The following is a 17,311-nucleotide window of genomic DNA, read 5'->3' as shown; positions in this document are numbered from 1 at the left end:
AACTGGAAAGAAAAAAAGAAAGTTGTTATTTGGTAAATATACACACAAGAATTTATAACTACCACTAGGGCTTAGTGGTACTTATACTTCAGAGTTCTGGTCTATTTAAAAACTGAATAAACATTTAAATCAGCCTTTGCAACTGGTGACATTGAAATGAGGGAATTTTCTGTGGAAAGAATGTCATGTTTCTCAAGTGAAGATTTGCCTTCAAACTCAGGATGGCGACTTTTGTTATGTTGCTGCTGGCACTGCTTCCTGAAATGACATGCAAGACTCACATGGTGAAGTGTCATGTCCATGATCCACACCCTCCACTTCACAAGTATCACCAGTCAGGAGACCTCATCCTTGGTGGCTTAGCTTCTCACAGCTTCATCATTTCCAATGCATTAGCCTTCACTATAGAACCCCCACAAGCATTACCCGAGGAGCTTGCGTAAGGAGTTGCTCTTTCTTTTATCTCTTTCTGTTTTTCTGAGCTTCTTTCTCTGAATATTGAAAGCCAGGGCATATGGATTTTTAAACATAGAATGCATAAAGAATGCAATTAAGGATATGTCCCTTGTTCCCCATAGCAGGATAATAGAATATGATAAATATAAATTTCTTTAACTGACTAATATAGGCTTGCATAGCCTAGTTCCATATCTATTTTGAAATCTGTTGTGGTCCATCTTAACAGGGAAAGGAATCTCAGTGATATGTGATAGATTTTGTAATCTTCCTGTATATGTTCCAGAGTTCTTAAAATGTTTTTAACACATAAAAGGGGGTTAACAGGCTTACTAAAAACAAAAGCCAACAATTTTGTAAACTACCCTGGACTGCATCCACAAATGTGGTTTAAAATACTGTACTATTTCATGAAGCAAACAATGATGAGAATGCAATAATTGTGATTTATAAAATGAGAGATATCTTTTTGATACAGAATGCAATTCTCATTTCAGAGTAGTGACTAAGAATTACCAGCACATCCTGGCCTTGGCATTTGCAGTGAAGGAGATCAATGACAACCCTCAGATCTTACCCAATACCACCTTGGGCTTCCACATATTTGACAGCTATTTCATTGCAAAAGGGACCTATCATGCTACAATGCTGCTAATGTCCAGCCCAAACAGATTGGTCCCCAACTACAAATGCGATAGCCATCATCATTTGATAGCAGTCATTGGGGGACTGGACCCCCTAACCTCTCTTCATGCTGCAACAGTCTTGGATATCTATAAAATTCCACAGGTATAATGTATCCATCTCTGTGCTGAGCATGATGGATTTAAAGTTGTTGTTTTCCTCCCATTGTTGCTTTGTTTGCTATATTTCGCTCTGTGGTTCAGAGGCCAAAATATGTGAACTGGTGTGGTGAATAAAGCATAAGCTTAAATACCACAGCAAGACTCTTATACAGGGGAAGCAATTTGAATTTATTGATACACATTGGGGGAAACCAAATAAATACTTTTTAATTTGCAGAGAGGATAATGATGCAGGCTGTTTCCCAAACAGTCACCAACCTTTTGGGAATTTTTTTACAAAAGTCTCAACGTTGTAAATTTCATTGCCTCACACATTTAAATATGAGGGTTGATTTTTCTGATGGTGTGCAGTGGGAGTTGAAAATGGCAGCTTTTGGATTGTTCTTCACAAAAGTGGAGTAAAACATTATGGAGCATAAATCCCATCAAAGAACACTTTGATGAGAATTCATGAGGCTATGGTAAAATTAACCCACCTGTGGCATTTAATATCTACTAGACTGTACTACATAAATTTGATGTTATGCCCACATTGTGTTTGCAGGAATGCAGGCAGAAAGGTGTATTTATGTCTTTATGAAGGCAGTGTGCATATGCTAAGGATTTGTGGTGCCATAGGAAAGGCTCAACATGGGCATGCAAAATGTGGGCAGAATGGTGTCTGTGTGTCTTTATGCCGGGAGTACAAGCCCATGTTATAACAGAACCTGGGAAATCTGTTATGACTGAAAAATAAAGCTACAGCAATGTAGAGTGCCCAGGGTTTAATACAGTAGGACACTTCTTTTCTTGCAAACATGATACCATTTATCCTCTACTTTATCAATTTAGTGACAGTCTTCACCCTCGAATTTTCAGTTTTATTTGGGGGGGGGGAGTACCCTTTATTGGCTACAGCAACACATATGACTCCAGATGTATTTCAGCATTATTACTTTGTGCATCATATTGAGTAATGGAGTAACACAGTCCTTACTCTATAACCCATGAGTTTGTAGTATTGTTTATTCTTCTGGTGTACATTTTAAACTGTTGAATAAAAATGACTTAATATATCCATAAAATCATCCTTATTCTTTCTCTTTTTCTGCAATCCCTTTTAGCTCATATATGGCCCAGCTCCAGTCATGGAGGATAAAACTCCAGGCCTTTCCTTCTACCAAATGGTCCCACAGGAAGCCCTGCAGTATGAGGGGATTCTGTCCTTACTTCTGCATTTCAGGTGGACCTGGGTTGGACTCCTTACCATGGATCTTGAGAATGGAGAACGATTTGTGCAAACTGTGGTTCCAATGTTTTCTTCTAGTGGCATTTGTTTTGCCTTTATAGAGAGAGTATCCAAATTATCTCTTGTCACTGATCTTAAAGACTTATTCCAACATGCTGCAAAAATACGTGATAAAGTAATGAGTAGCAAAGCCAACGTGATGATCATCTATGGAGAATCTTATTCTATGATATTTCTGAGATGGTTTCCATATCTTTCTGAGCAAGAACATGGGAATATTAACCCAAAGGGTACAGTGTGGATAATGACAGCCCAGGTGGAGCTGACTTCCCTCGTTTATCAAAGGACTTGGGATAAAGAAATAATCCACGGGGCTCTGTCCTTCGCAATTCACTCCAATGATATATCAGGATTTCAGCAATTTACTGCCAGTAGAAAACCTGCCACCTCAAAAGAAGATTATTTCATCAAGGACTTCTGGCAGCAGGCCTTTGCCTGTTCATTTCCAGGTACAGTTGCAGAAGATGTAGATGGGGATATCTGCACTGGAGATGAGAACATGGGGACTCTTCCTGGGCCTTTCTTCGAAATGAACATGATTGGCCATAGCTATAGTATCTACATGGCTGTTTATGCCATGGCACATGCTGTTCATGACATGATCTCATGGAGACTGAAATCAAGAATGTTGGTGCACCAATGGCAGTTGTCATTTCAAAATCAACAGCCATGGCAGGTAATGAAGCCAATTTTCTCTTCCAGTAGAGCACCATATCATGGGTGTCAAATAGTCCATGACTCACTTAATTAATTATCTCCCTGATTTCTGTTTCTTTTTTTCTGTTCTTTAGTGAGACTATTGCCACTGAATATATTTGTTAGACTGATACACAGTCTCTTCTTCTGATTTTCTTTTTCAAATATAGTTCCATCATTTCCTCAGAGGTGTATTATTTAATAATAGTGCTGGAGATGAGGTTTCCTTTAACCAGAATGGGGAGTTGAAAGTTGGGTTGGATGTTATTAATTGGATTGTTTCCCTAAATCAATCCTTTCATAAAATTAAAGTTGGGAGGATGGATCCCCAGACTTCTTCACATCAAGTGTTCACCATCCATGAAGACGCTATAACATGGCAAAGGCGGTTTAACAAGGTAGGGAGATTTCCAGTTTGGAATGAACATTGACTTCCATACAGTTTGTAAAGATCGTTTCACTTGACCACAATGTTTTTGTGATGTATGAAAAATTCTGGAACTGGTTAGGGAAATTACACTTCATGAATTTATTAACTGGGGCAGGGTTCTAGATTTTATTTATTGAGAAATTGTTGTATGAGCTAAATATATTCATATTTTGTTTTAAACATATGTCAAATAATGATCACTAGCTGAGTTCCAAAGTTAGTCATGCACATTGATTTCACTGAGTCAGCTCAGAGCACTCCATGTTTGAATATCACTTAAGATCGTTTTCATTTGAAACCTTTCAAATTCCATCAATAGGACCAAAGTATATGTAACCTTTATTCATTTTGTTTATGAAATAATCTTCAGCGGCATGGTTGAAATCAGCTCTGAACGAAGTGAGAAAACCAGGTAGAATCACCTCTTTTGTTCCCCATCAAGTGGAAAATTTCATTTCCTGCTTGTCTCTATCAAACCAGATCTTCACTATTTAGCACACTAACTCTGCCCCCTAACTAATGAACAATAAGAAAGGCAATTCGAAGCATTTATTTTTACTTCTTCCCTCCTCAAACAAGGAAACCCATTAGAATGCTTCTCCTGTCCTCTACCTTTTGGTTAAAAAAAGAAATAAAATCAAGCTCGCTCTTTCTATCTTTCTCTCGCTCTCGCTCTCCCTCTTTCTCACAGACACAAACACAAGCTAGGGAAGGGATGATCTATGCAAATTTGCAAAGAGGACCAATCATCTGAAGAATGGATGGGTCTAATTTGCTTATCGTGGGCAGTCAAAACCCTGCTATGAAACTGCTTTTTTCTTGTTGTGCCTTGAGGCTTCTCTTGCTTTAGCTTCAAAGAGAGTAAAGGGAATGGACAATTGCTATGCCTGTCAAACTTTAAGGTCTTTCTTTTTTTAATTGTCTTCCCTATCTGCAGACAAAGTTGGAATCTGCTGCTCGTGGTTTTTATTACTAGATGTTAGACATGAACATCTAGAAAACATCTCAGTTACAGAAAATGTATTAATGTGATTGTGGGTGACAGGAGAAAGCCTGAACCATCCTTGGTGATTGGGGAGGGGGTTATATTCTTCTCAGGTCACTGCCCATTTTTCTAGTAACAGGAGTCAACTCTACTGGAACCATAAAGATTCCCAGCTCTATATTTTCCTTTGTTTCATGGCTTAGGCAAGGCCTATTTCTGTATGCAGTGAGAGGTGCAGTCCTGGTTCAAGCAAGAAAATGAAGGAGGGGGAGCCATTTTGTTGCTACGATTGCACTCCCTGTCCAGAAGAGAAGATTTCAGACCAGATGGGTAAGCAATATCACATACAGAAATAGGAAGCAGATGACCAGTTATTCAGAGGAATGGGAATAAACATAAATATATGCATGCAATATGGTTACCGGTTTTATTGTTTTTAAAAAAGGAAGAAATCTTTCGATTTAATTATTGAATTTATATACCGCCCTATAACCAAAGGTCTCGTTCTTTTTTCCTTTTACTTTTTAAAAAATTTTCCCTATCGCTTTGTATTTTTAAGAAATATCTCAAAGCGTTTTACAGCATATTAAATCAATAAAACATAAATAAAACAATCTGAAGTCAAATATAGACTATAGAGTCAAAGCAACATAACAGAAAACCTAAATATTATCTTAAAAGATTTCAAAATAAAACATTGCAAAGGAGGTCAACTACAGAATACATATTTAACATAGTTGGGCTAGGTGAATGTGGGACCCACTTCCTAGGCCAGGTGGAAAGGGCCTTGCAGGGAGCGGCCTTCACGCCTCACACCTTCTTCACCCTCTGTCCTTTTCTGCTCCAACTGCTGGAGGGAAAGAGAGAGAGGTGTGACACCAGAAGAGAGCACAATGTATTCATTGAGAAGAAGGGTTACATTTTAATTTACCTTAGATTAAGAATTTTTTTAAAGAAAAGGCATAAAGTGTAAAGAAAAACAAAAAAACTGCAGAATTTTTTTAAGGAAATGTCTTGAACATCCATGATAAAGTGCTTGGCAGATGAAAATCAGGACCTGGTGTAACATTGTCCTTGGTAAAGCACTACATTTGAGGTTTTATAGTATATAAATAAAAAATGCCCAAATCTCGTAGATAAATCATTGCTTGGAGTCTGTTGGGATTACAGGATTACATAAACTTTAATCTATGCAAGATTAGCACGGATTGTATGGTTTGGGACACCAATATAAACCTCATAACTCATTGTTTCCTCTTCAGATATGAACGACTGTTTTAAATGTCCAGATGAATATTATCCCAACAAAAAACAGGATTTGTGTATTCTGAAGGAAATAAGCTTCTTGTCTTATGAAGAACCTTTGGGGATCAGTTTAGCCTCTTTTTCGCTTTTCTCATCAGTCATCACAGCTCTGGTGCTAGGGACGTTTCTGAAGCACCACAACACTCCCATTGTCAAAGCCAACAATCGGGACCTCACCTACATGCTCCTCCTCTCCCTCCTGCTCTGCTTCCTTTGTGCATTGCTATTCATTGGACAGCCTCAGAAGGTGACATGTCTTCTGCGACAACCTGTTTTTGGCATCATCTTCTCAGTGGCTGTTTCTTGTGTGCTGGCAAAAACGATCACAGTGATTCTGGCTTTCATGGCCACCAAACCAGGATCCAGGATGAGGAAATGGGTGGGGAAGAGGCTGGCCAACTCCATTGTGATTTCCTGCTCCTTTATTCAAGCAACCATTTGTATTATGTGGTTGGCATTTTCTCCCCCATTCCCAGATGTCGATAAGCACTCAACTTATGGAGAAATTGTTCTAGAATGCAACGAGGGTTCTGTAACTATGTTTTACTGTGTCCTGGGTTACATGGGCTTTCTGGCTATGGCCAGTTTCAGTGTGGCTTTCCTTGCCAGGAAGTTGCCTGACAGTTTCAATGAAGCCAAGTTCATCACTTTCAGCATGTTGGTCTTTTGCAGTGTTTGGTTATCGTTTATTCCCTCCTACCTAAGCACTAAAGGAAAATACATGGTAGCTGTGGAGATCTTTTCTATCCTAGCCTCCAGTGCTGGGGTGCTGGGGTGCATCTTTTCCCCTAAATGTTATATCATTGTTTTAAGGCCTGGACTGAATGATAAGGAACAACTGATAAGACGAAAGGCCGGATGAATGTGCGGGTGGGTTTTGCTCTAGTCTGCACAACCAATGGATATTTGGTTGTTTGGGTGTTTATGAATTATTTTCTTGGTAAATTTGTTCTATTTCAATTTTCTTTGGACCTCTCTATCTTTTAAAGATATATAGAAACTCTCTTTCCTAAAATACAAAATGGATGCACTCTGTAGCAAGATCTCCTTATGTATAAACATGTGGCCATACACTTGAATTATTTAAAGCAAGTCATCTTGAAACCCAAGAACCTAAAACACATCTTGATCAGAGTTGTGCAACTTATACTCTAAGAGTAAGGGCTTAGAGAGTTCAGCCAAATATTGCATGGCATGATTATATAGGATTTTGCCTGGTGCCTAAAGATATATAATAACGGTACCAGGTGAGCCACCCTGGGGAGAGGACTCCACTATCTGGGAACCACAGCAGAAAAGGCCTGTTCTCATGTTGCCACCTTCTGGACCTCTTGCGGAGCAGGCACAGGATGAAGGGCCTCAGATGATGAGGAAACGGTCTCGGTCAGTTCATTTGGGGAGGGGCAGTCCTTTTGACATTGTGGTTCTGATCAAGTGAAGGCTTAATAGGTCAAAACCATTACTTTTATTTGGCCTGGGCAAACAGTGCAGTTGTGCCAGCATTGGTATTATATGCTCAAACTTTCTTGCACTGGTGAGAAACCTGGTTACTGAATTCTACACCAGCTGTAGTTTCCAAACCATCTTCAGAGGCAGCCCCACATATAACACTTTGCAATAATATAACTTACAAGTTACCAAAGCATAGACGAATTACATTAGGCCTTCCTTGTCCAGATAGGAGCACAACTGGGCCACCAAGGCCACCTGAGCTTCAAGTGACAGCAGTGAATTGATAATTATTCGCAGGTTGTGTACAATTTCCTTCAGAGGGAGTGTAACAATCAAGAGCAGGCCACCTTCCATCCATACAGTCTAAGGAGCCCCCCACCAATGTCCTGCAATGGTAGATACTGCCATACGCTAGCTCTTCAAATACACTAAGAATTGCATTACATGGTAAAGAAATATGGGCCATAAAGGCTACAGATTAGAAGAAACCCAGAAGATCTCAAATTCATAGAGTAAGCAGTAGTATAATCACCTGGTGCTAAGCACTAAGGCAAACACAGTGACTTGCTGGGTTGTCACCTCTCAAGGCTCCAGCGCTCTGGTGGAATCCTCATTAACTTGTGCATGGTGCCCAGTGCCAAATCCCTGAACTGTTCCAACTGAAACAGAGAGGGTACTGCATTATACAACTTTCAGCAGTTGCTGGTCTCATCTCTTTACCCTGGTTTTCAACACTTGATATGCCAATTTCTAACACCTCCATATTTTCTAAATGCTAAGTTGTTTAAAATACTGCTTCATTTGTTGTAACCCACCCATGAGTAGGAGGGCAGGTAATGTAATAGAGGGAACAAGCAAAACCCTTGTGAAGCTACAGACATGGGCAAGCTTCTTGGGACCCTACATCAGTGCCCTCTCTGTCTTCCCAAAGGCTAAGGGGTTCTTTCTCTGGCATTCAGAAGCAAGACAAGAAACAAGTGGCAAAGGAGGGATTTGAGGCTACAGATTGAAAGGACTCAGCAGCTGGGTTGCTACCAATTAGGCCTTGCTCTTCTAAAAGTAAGACTTGCTCTGCCTTCCAACTTCATTGATGAGCCCGCCCACCACATTTCCTAATTAGAAAATGCCTCCCTCCCCAAAAGCTGCGGTATGTGTTGGTAGGTAAAGGTAAAGGGACCCCTGCCCATTAGGTCCAGTCGTGGCTGATTCTGGGGTTGTGGTGCTCATCTTACTTTATTGGCCAAGGGAGCCAGCGTAAAGCTGCCAGGTCATGTGGCCAGCATGACTAAGCCACTTCTGGCGAACCACAGCATCTCACGGAAATGCCGTTTACCTTCCCACCGGGGCGGCACCTATTTATCTACTTGCTTTCAAACTGCTAGGTTGGCAGGAGCAGGGACTGAGCAACTGGAGCTCACACTGTCGCTGGGATTCGAACCGCCAATCTTCTGATTGGGAAGTCCTAGGCTCTGTAGTTTAACCCACAGCCTACGTGTTGGTAAGTTGCTTTTAAATCTTCAGCACATGGTACATGAATGCCAAACTATGATGTTATACGTCTGAAGCCTTGCTGCCTTCCTCATCCAAGCCAAAGTATCTTTTGATACTCAACTAGGTGGAAGATGTGGGGGAATCTTCAAATGTAACAAACAGGTTTCCTCCTGCAATTACACAGCGGAACCCCAACTTTGACTTTGTAATTATTTTCCTCTGTCATTACAGCAAGGACTATAATTAATTTTGTTGCACGCTGAACCCCCTGTGGAATTCGAATAGGAAAGAAAAAAAGAAAGTTGTTATTTGGTATATATGCACACAAGAATTTATAACTACCACTAGTGCTTAGTGGTATTTATACTTCAGAGTTCTGGTCTATTTAAAAACTGAATAAACATTTAAATCAGCCTTTGCAACTGGTGACATTGAAATGAGGGAATTTTCTGTGGAAAGAATGTCATGTTTCTCAAGTGAATATTTGCCTTCACGCTCAGGATGGCAACTTTGCTTATGTTGCTGCTGGCACTACTTCCTGAAATGTCATGCAAGACTAACATGGTGAAGTGTCATGTCCATGATCCACACCCTCCACTTCACAAGTATCACCAGTCAGGAGACCTCATCCTTGGTGGCTTAGCTTCTCACAGCTTCATCATTTCCAATGCATTAGCCTTCACTATAGAACCCCCACAGGCATTACCCGAGGAGCTTGCGTAAGGAGTTGCTCTTTGTTTTATCTCTTTCTGTTTTTCTTAGCTCTTTTCTCTGAATATTGAAAGCCAGGGCACATGGATTTTTAAACATAGAAAGTATAAAGAATGCAATTAAGGATATGTCCCTTTTTCCCCATAGCAGGATAATAGAATATGATAAATATAAATTTCTATAACTGACTAATATAGGCTTGCATAGACTAGTTCCATATCTATTTTGAAATCTATTGTGGTCCATCTTAACAGGGAAAGGAATCTCAGTGATATGTGATAGATTTTGTATTCTTCCTGTATATGTTCCAGAGTTTAAAAAATGTTTTTAATACATAAAAGGGGGTTAACAAGCTTACTTAAAAACAGAAGCCAACAATTTTGTAAATTACCCTGGACTGCATCCACAAATGTGGTTTAAGCTACTGTACTATTTCATGAAGCAAACAATGATGAGAATGCAATAATTGTGATTTATAAAATGAGAGATATCTTTTTGATACAGAATGCTATTCGTATTTCAGAGTAGTGACTAAGAATTACCAGCACATCCTGGCCTTGGCATTTGCAGTGAAGGAGATCAATGACAACCCTCAGATCTTACCCAATACCACCTTGGGCTTCCACATATTTGACAGCTATTTCATTGCAAAAGGGACCTATCATGCTACAATGCTGCTAATGTCCAGCCCAAACAGATTGGTCCCCAACTACAAATGTGATAGCCATCATCATTTGATAGCAGTCATTGGGGGACTGGACCCCCTAACCTCTCTTCATGCTGCAACAGTCTTGGATATCTATAAAATTCCACAGGTATAATGTGTCCATCTCTGTGCTGAGCATCATGGATTTAAAGTTGTTGTTTTACTTTCATGGTTGCATTGCCTGCCATATTTCACCTTGTGGTGCAGAGGCCAAAATTTGTGAACTGGTGTGGTGAATAAAGCATAAGCTTAAATACCACAGCAAGACTCTTATACAGGGGATACAATTTTGTATTTATTGATACAATTTGGGGAAAACCAAATAAATACTTTTTATTTGAAGAGAGACCAATTATGCAGGTTGATTTTCATTCAGTCACCAAGCTTTTGGGGGGAAATGTACAAAAGTCTCAGGGTTGTAAACATAATTGCCTCACAAATTTAATACAAGGAGATTGAAATGATGGTGATTGAGTGGGAGTTGAAAATGGCAGCTTTTGGATTGTGCTTCTCAGAAGTGGAGTGAAAAGTTTTGGAGCATAAATCCCTTCAAAGGAAAATTTAGATGAGAATTCATGGGACTATGCTAAAATTAACCCACATGTGGTATTGAATATCTACTAGACTTTACTACATGAAGTTGATGTTATGCCCACATTGTGTTCGCAGGAATGAAGGCAGAAGGGTGTATGTATGTCTTTATGAAGGAAATTTGCATTTACTAAGGATTTGTGATGCCGTACCATAGGATCAACATGGGCATGCATAATGTTGGCAGAAGGGTGTCTGTATGCCTTTATGGCAGGAGTACAAGCCCATGTTATAACAGAAGCTGGGAAATGTGTTTTGACTAAAAAAGAAAGCTACAGCGATGTAGAGTGTCAAGGGTTTAAATACAGCAGGACACTTATTTTCTTGGAAACATGGTACCTTTTTTGTTCTTCTTTATATTGACAATCTTCAGCCTCCAATTTTCACTTTTATTTGGTATGTACGCTTAATTGGCTGCTGTAACACAAAAGACTCAAGAAGTATTCCAGTATTATTTTCAGCATCTCGTATTGAGTGATGGAGCAACATGGTCCTTACTCAAAAGGTAACTTGAAATGTTGGATAAAAATGACTGAATATATTCATAAAACTATTCCTATTCTTTCTTTTTTTTCTGCAATCCATTTTAGCTCATATATAGCCCGGCTCCAGTCATGGAGGATAAAACTCCAGGCCTTTCCTTCTACCAAATGGTCCCACAGGAAGCCGTTCAGTATAAGGGGATTCTCTCCTTACTTCTGCATTTCAGGTGGACATGGGTCGGACTTTTGACTATGGATCTTGAGAACGGAGAAAGATTTGTGCAAGCCGTGGTTCCAATGTTTTCTTCTAGTGGCATTTGTTTTGCCTTTATAGAGAGACTATCCAAATTATCTCTTGTCACTGATCTTAAAGACTTATTCCAACAGGCTGCAAAAATACGTGATAAAATAATGAGTAGCAAAGCCAATGTGATGATCTTCTATGGAGAATCTTATTCTATGATATTTCTGAGATGGCTTCCATATTTATCTGAGCAAGAATATGTGAAAATTAACCCAAAGGGTACAGTGTGGATAATGACAGCCCAGATGGAGCTGACTTCTCTCGTTTATCAAAGGACTTGGGATAAAGAAATAATCCACGGGGCTCTGTCCTTTGCAATTCACTCCAATGATATAACAGGATTTCAACAATTTACTGCCGGCAGAAAACCTGCCACCTCAAAAGAAGATTATTTCATCAAGGATTTCTGGCAGCAGGCATTTGCCTGTTCATTCCCAAGTACAGGTGCAGAAGATATGGATGGGGATATCTGCACTGGAGATGAGAACGTGGGGACTCTTCCTGGGCCTTTCTTCGAATTGAACATGATTGGCCACAGCTACAGTATCTACATGGCTGTTTATGCCATGGCACATGCTGTTCAGGACATGTTCTCATGGAGACTCAAATCAAGAATGTTAAAGGACCAAGGGCAGTTGTCATTTCAAAATCAACAGCCATGGAAGGTAATGAAGCCATTTTTCTCTTCCAGTAGAGCACCATATCATGGGTGCTGAAATAGCCCGTGGTTTGTTCAATAAATTATCTCCCTGTTTGTTCTTCCTTGATTCTGTTGCCAGTGAATATATTTGTTGGACTGATACACATCCTCTTCTTCTGATTTCCTTTTTCAAATATAGTTCCATCATTTCCTCAGACGTGTATTATTTAATAATAGTGCTGGAGATGAGGTTTCTTTTAACCAGAATGGGGAGTTAAAAGTTGGGTTGGATGTTATTAATTGGATTGTTTCCCTAAACCAATCCTTTCATAAAATTAAAGTTGGGAGGATGGATCCCCAGACTTCTTCACATCAAGTGTTCACCATCCATGAAGATGCTATAACATGGCAAAGGCGGTTTAACAAGGTAGGAAGATATCCAGTTAAAAATGAACATTGACTTCAGTACTGTTTGTAAACATCATTTCACTTGAGCGCAATGATTTTGTGATGTATGAATAATTCTTGAACTGGTCAGGGAAATTACACTTCATGAACCTATTCACCACGGTAGTGTTACATATAATAATTTTCTAAAGATTTTTTTTTTGAGAAATTGATAGATGAACTAAATATATTCATCTTTTGCTTTGAATATATGTCAAATGATGATCTTTGGTTGAGATCCAAAGTTTGTCATGCACATTGATTTCATTGTATCAGTTCAGAGCACTCCATCTTTGAATATCACTTAAGATCATTTTCATTCAAAACATTCAAAATTCCATCAATAATCAATAATCTTCGGCAGTATGGTTGAAACCAGCTCTATGAAAATGAAGGAAGTGAGAAAACCAGGTAGAATCTCCTCTTTTGTTCCCCACCTTTCCATCAAGTGGAAAACATTATTTCTTGCTTGCCTCTATCAAAACCAGAACTTCACTATTTAGAACACTAACTCTATCATCTTCCTAATGCCCAATGAAAAAGGCAATTAGAAGCATTTCTTTTTACTTCTTTCCTTCTCAAACAAGAAACTGATTTAGAATTCTTCTTCTGTCCTGTACCTTTTTGTTAAAAAAGGAAATACAATCAATCTCTTTCTCTCTCTCTCTCTCTCTCTCTCACACACACACACACACACAGAGAGAGAGAGAAAGAGAGAGAGAGAGAGAGAGAGAGAGAGAGATAAACACAAGCTAGGGATGGGATGATCTATGCAAATTTGCAAAGAGCAACCATCATGTGAATAATGCATGGTTCTGATTTGCTTATGGTGAACAGTCAAAAGCCGGCCCTGCAACTGCTTTTTTGTTTGTTTGTGTGCCTTTGAGGCTTCTCCTGCTTTACCTTCTAAGAGAGTAAAAGGAACTGACAATTGTTATGCCTGTCATACTTTAAGGCCTTTCCTTTCATTAAGTGTCTTAGCCTCTCTGCAGACAAAGTTGGAATCTGCTGCTCATGGTTTTTATTACTGGATGTTAGATGACGAGGCCTGCTCGTCTTTTTGAATGAGACAGTCTCTCACACACCAGGTTAGCTTGAAAAGATCTCACACACCAAGATGGATTTTGAAGGGATCTCGCACAGCCTCCAAAGCTGCTGCCCGCCTTTATTGTAGTGTTCAGCAAAAGTGATACAACATTGTATCAGCTAGCAGACAAAGAACAGTACAGTATCTCACGCCACCTCAGACCATGTTACGTGGACCAATCACTACATTAGCATGAACTGTTCACGCGTTGTCCATGCCCCAAGCAGCATCTTGCTTTGCCCTGTAAGAAACTTCTGCCCATGCGCTTATGCATAAGCAAGCATTTTCCCACAGTTAGACATCAACATGTAGAAAACATCTCAGTTACAGAAAATGTATTAATATGATTGTGGGTGACAGGAGAAAGCCTGAACCATCCTTGGTGATTGGGGAGGGAGTTGGAATCTTGGCAGGTCTTCCCACTTTGCCAATAATAGGGGTCTTCTCTACAGGAACCATAAAGATTCCCAGCTCTATATTTTCTTTTGTTTCATGGATTAGGCAAGGCCGATTTCTGTATGCAGTGAGAGTTGCAGCCCTGGTTCAAGCAAGAAAATGAAGGAGGGGGAGCCATTTTGTTGCTACAATTGCACTCCCTGTCCAGAAGAGAAGATTTCAGACCAGATGGGTAAGCAATATCACATACAGAAATAGGAAGCGGATGGCCAGTAATTCAGAGGAAGGGGAATAAGCATAAATATATGCATACAATATGGGTACAGGTTTTATTCTTTTTTGGGGGGGAATGGTAAATCTGAGTGATGCAGAGGGCCTTGTTGAAGATGCAAAAATCCAACCTGGTTTCCTTGGTGGAATAATTTGCCCTTGTGTTGAATGTGAGCTGATCGGTCCACAGCCTTCTTGCCTCATCTTCATCCCGTGACCTCCGAACAGGCAAAAAGAGGGGTTGGTTTTACCTGTCTTCCTTGTATGAGTTTCTGTGTTTATAAACAATCTCCTCCTTGAAGTCTCATTCAGATCCACAAATGCAGTGTGGCTAATAGTTTATCCGCTCAACTATAGGGAAGTTGAGATGGGCTTGCAAGATTATGGCCTCTGTGGTTGATAATCACCTTCCCCAATCCTGTTGTCTCATAATAGGAGAAAAAGGGGTTTGGCTTCTGGAAACTTTGTTTATATAAAATACACAATCGCATATAAAAATGTTACATTTACACACACACACACACACACACAAACATTTTCCTTCTGACATACTCTGCCTCTCAGCCTCTGGGTTCTCACCTGGGATCCATGCAAAATCTCAGCTCAACTAAAAAAGTCTAGCAATGAGAAGAGTTCTTGGAAACAGTGGACATCACCCTAGCCTCTTGTTTCTTATGGGCAGGCAGAGGGGAGTTGGTTCTTCCTCAGGCTGCCCTCAGCTGTGTCCCATTCAGCTGCACACCCAGTTCCAGGAGCAAAAGGTTTGTTGAGTTGCCCAGGTGGTCCAAAGGTTGGGGAAAGGTCACCTCTTCACTCACACTGCATTGATTGATTGATTGATTGATTGGTTGATTGATTGAATGAATGAATGAATGAATCTGTACACCCCCCTATACCCAGAGGTCTCTTTCTTTCTATTTTTCATTTTTCTGTACCGCTTTATATTTTTAAGAAAAATCTCAAAACGCTGTACAGCTTATTAAATCAATAAAACAAAAATAAAACAATCTGAACAAAATCAAATATAGAGTATGAAGTCGAAGAAACATAACAGAAAACTAAAATATTATCTTAATGATTTCAAAGAAAACATTTCAAAGGAGGTCAACTACAGAATACATATTTAACACATATTTTACATATTGGACTCCACTTCCTAGGCCAGGTGGAAAGGGCCTTGCAGGGAGCAGCCTTCATGCCTTCTTCACCCTCCGTCCTTTTCTCCTCCAGCAGCTGGAGGGAGAGAGAGAAAGGTGTGACATCATGAGAGAGCATGATGTATTAGTTGAGAAGAAAGTTTACATTGTAATTCTCCTTAGGTTAAGATTTTTTTTTAAAATGGCATAAAGTGTAGGGCAAAACAAAAAAGAGCAGAATGCTTTAATGAAATGTCTTGAACCTTTATGATGAACTTCCTTGGCAGAGGAAAATCAGGACCTGGTGTAATATTGTCCTTGGTAAAGCACTACATTTGAGGTTTTGTTGTATATATTCAAAAATGCCCAAATCTCGTAGATAAATCATTGCTTGGAATCTGTTTGGATGACAGGACTACATACATTTTAATCTATGCAAGATTAGCATGGATTGTATGGTTTGGGACACCAGTATAAACCTCATAACCCATTGCTTCCTCTTCAGATATGAATGACTGTTTTAAATGTCCAGATGAATATTATCCCAACAAAAAACAGGATTTGTGTATTCTGAAGGAAACAAGCTTCTTGTCTTATGAAGAACCTTTGGGGATCAGTTTAGCCACTTTTTCTCTTTCCTCTTCAATCATCACAGCTCTGGTGCTAGGGACATTTCTGAAGCACCACAACACTCCGATTGTCAAAGCCAACAACCGGGACCTCACCTACATGCTCCTCCTGTCCCTCCTGCTCTGCTTCCTTTGTGCATTGTTATTCATTGGACAGCCTCAGAAGGTGACATGTCTTCTGCGACAACCTGTTTTTGGCATCATCTTCTCAGTGGCTATTTCTTGTGTGCTGGCAAAAACGATCACAGTGATTCTGGCTTTCATGGCTACCAAACCAGGATCCAGGATGAGGAAATGGGTGGGGAAGAGGCTGGCCAACTCCATTGTGATTTCCTGCTCCTTTATTCAAGCAACCATTTGTATTATGTGGTTGGCATTTTCTCCCCCATTCCCAGATGTCGATAAGCACTCAACTTATGGAGAAATTGTTCTAGAATGCAACGAGGGTTCTGTAACTATGTTTTACTGTGTCCTGGGTTACATGGGCTTTCTGGCTATGGCCAGTTTCAGTGTGGCTTTTCTTGCCAGGAAGTTGCCTGACAGTTTCAATGAAGCCAAGTTCATCACTTTCAGCATGTTGGTCTTTTGCAGTGTTTGGCTGTCCTTTATTCCCTCCTACCTAAGCACTAAAGGAAAATACATGGTAGCTGTGGAGATCTTTTCTATCCTAGCCTCCAGTGCTGGGGTGCTGGGCTGCATCTTTTCCCCTAAATGTTACATCATTGTTTTAAGGCCTGAATTGAACGATAAGGAACAGCTTATAAGAAGAAAGGCTGGATGAGTGTGTGGGTGTGTTTTGCTGTAGTCTCCAAAACCAATGGATATTTGGTTGTTTAGGTGTTTATGAATTATTTTCCTGGTAAATGTGTTCTATCTCAATTTTCTTTGGACCTCTCTATCTTTTTTTTATATAATATTTATTACTTTTGAACAATTTAAACATTACAAAACCAAACATACACAGAAAAAATATCTATCTTTTAAACATATATACACACTCTCT

General features: G+C 39.7%; 2 protein-coding genes across 2 annotated transcripts; both read left to right on the top strand.

Moving 5' to 3' along the window:
- The first annotated feature begins 1,068 nt into the window (after positions 1–1,068).
- LOC310663475 (vomeronasal type-2 receptor 26-like) lies at positions 1,069–13,763 on the top strand. Its single transcript, XM_083411341.1, has 3 exons — positions 1,069–1,245; positions 2,366–4,537; positions 13,706–13,763. Exons 1-2 carry the CDS (start codon positions 1,102–1,104, stop codon positions 3,299–3,301), a joined length of 1,080 nt encoding a protein of 359 aa, XP_083267467.1. The 5' UTR covers positions 1,069–1,101; the 3' UTR covers positions 3,302–4,537; positions 13,706–13,763.
- On the top strand, positions 11,529–17,092 carry LOC310662583 (vomeronasal type-2 receptor 26-like). Its single transcript, XM_083409522.1, has 2 exons — positions 11,529–12,393; positions 16,173–17,092. Exons 1-2 carry the CDS (start codon positions 11,532–11,534, stop codon positions 17,087–17,089), a joined length of 1,779 nt encoding a protein of 592 aa, XP_083265648.1. The 5' UTR covers positions 11,529–11,531; the 3' UTR covers positions 17,090–17,092.
- The last annotated feature ends 219 nt before the right edge of the window (positions 17,093–17,311 follow it).

This window comes from Podarcis tiliguerta, assembly GCF_965153285.1.
Source record: "Podarcis tiliguerta genome assembly, chromosome: 13".
NCBI classification, from domain to species: domain Eukaryota; kingdom Metazoa; phylum Chordata; class Lepidosauria; order Squamata; family Lacertidae; genus Podarcis; species Podarcis tiliguerta.
This window is presented reverse-complemented; position numbering and strand designations above follow the sequence as displayed.

What these genes read in the sequence shown, in the direction of transcription:
- LOC310663475 (XM_083411341.1), top strand. Translation starts at nt 1,102, where the DNA reads ATGCTGCTAATGTCCAGCCCAAACAGATTGGTCCCCAACTACAAATGC. An exon ending in ATATCTATAAAATTCCACAG is followed by an intron (nt 1,246 to 2,365) that starts GTATAATGTATC and finishes AATCCCTTTTAG; the next exon opens with CTCATATATGGCCCAGCTCC.
- LOC310662583 (XM_083409522.1), top strand. Translation starts at nt 11,532, where the DNA reads ATGGAGGATAAAACTCCAGGCCTTTCCTTCTACCAAATGGTCCCACAG. An exon ending in GAAGCCATTTTTCTCTTCCA is followed by an intron (nt 12,394 to 16,172) that starts GTAGAGCACCAT and finishes CATAACCCATTG; the next exon opens with CTTCCTCTTCAGATATGAAT.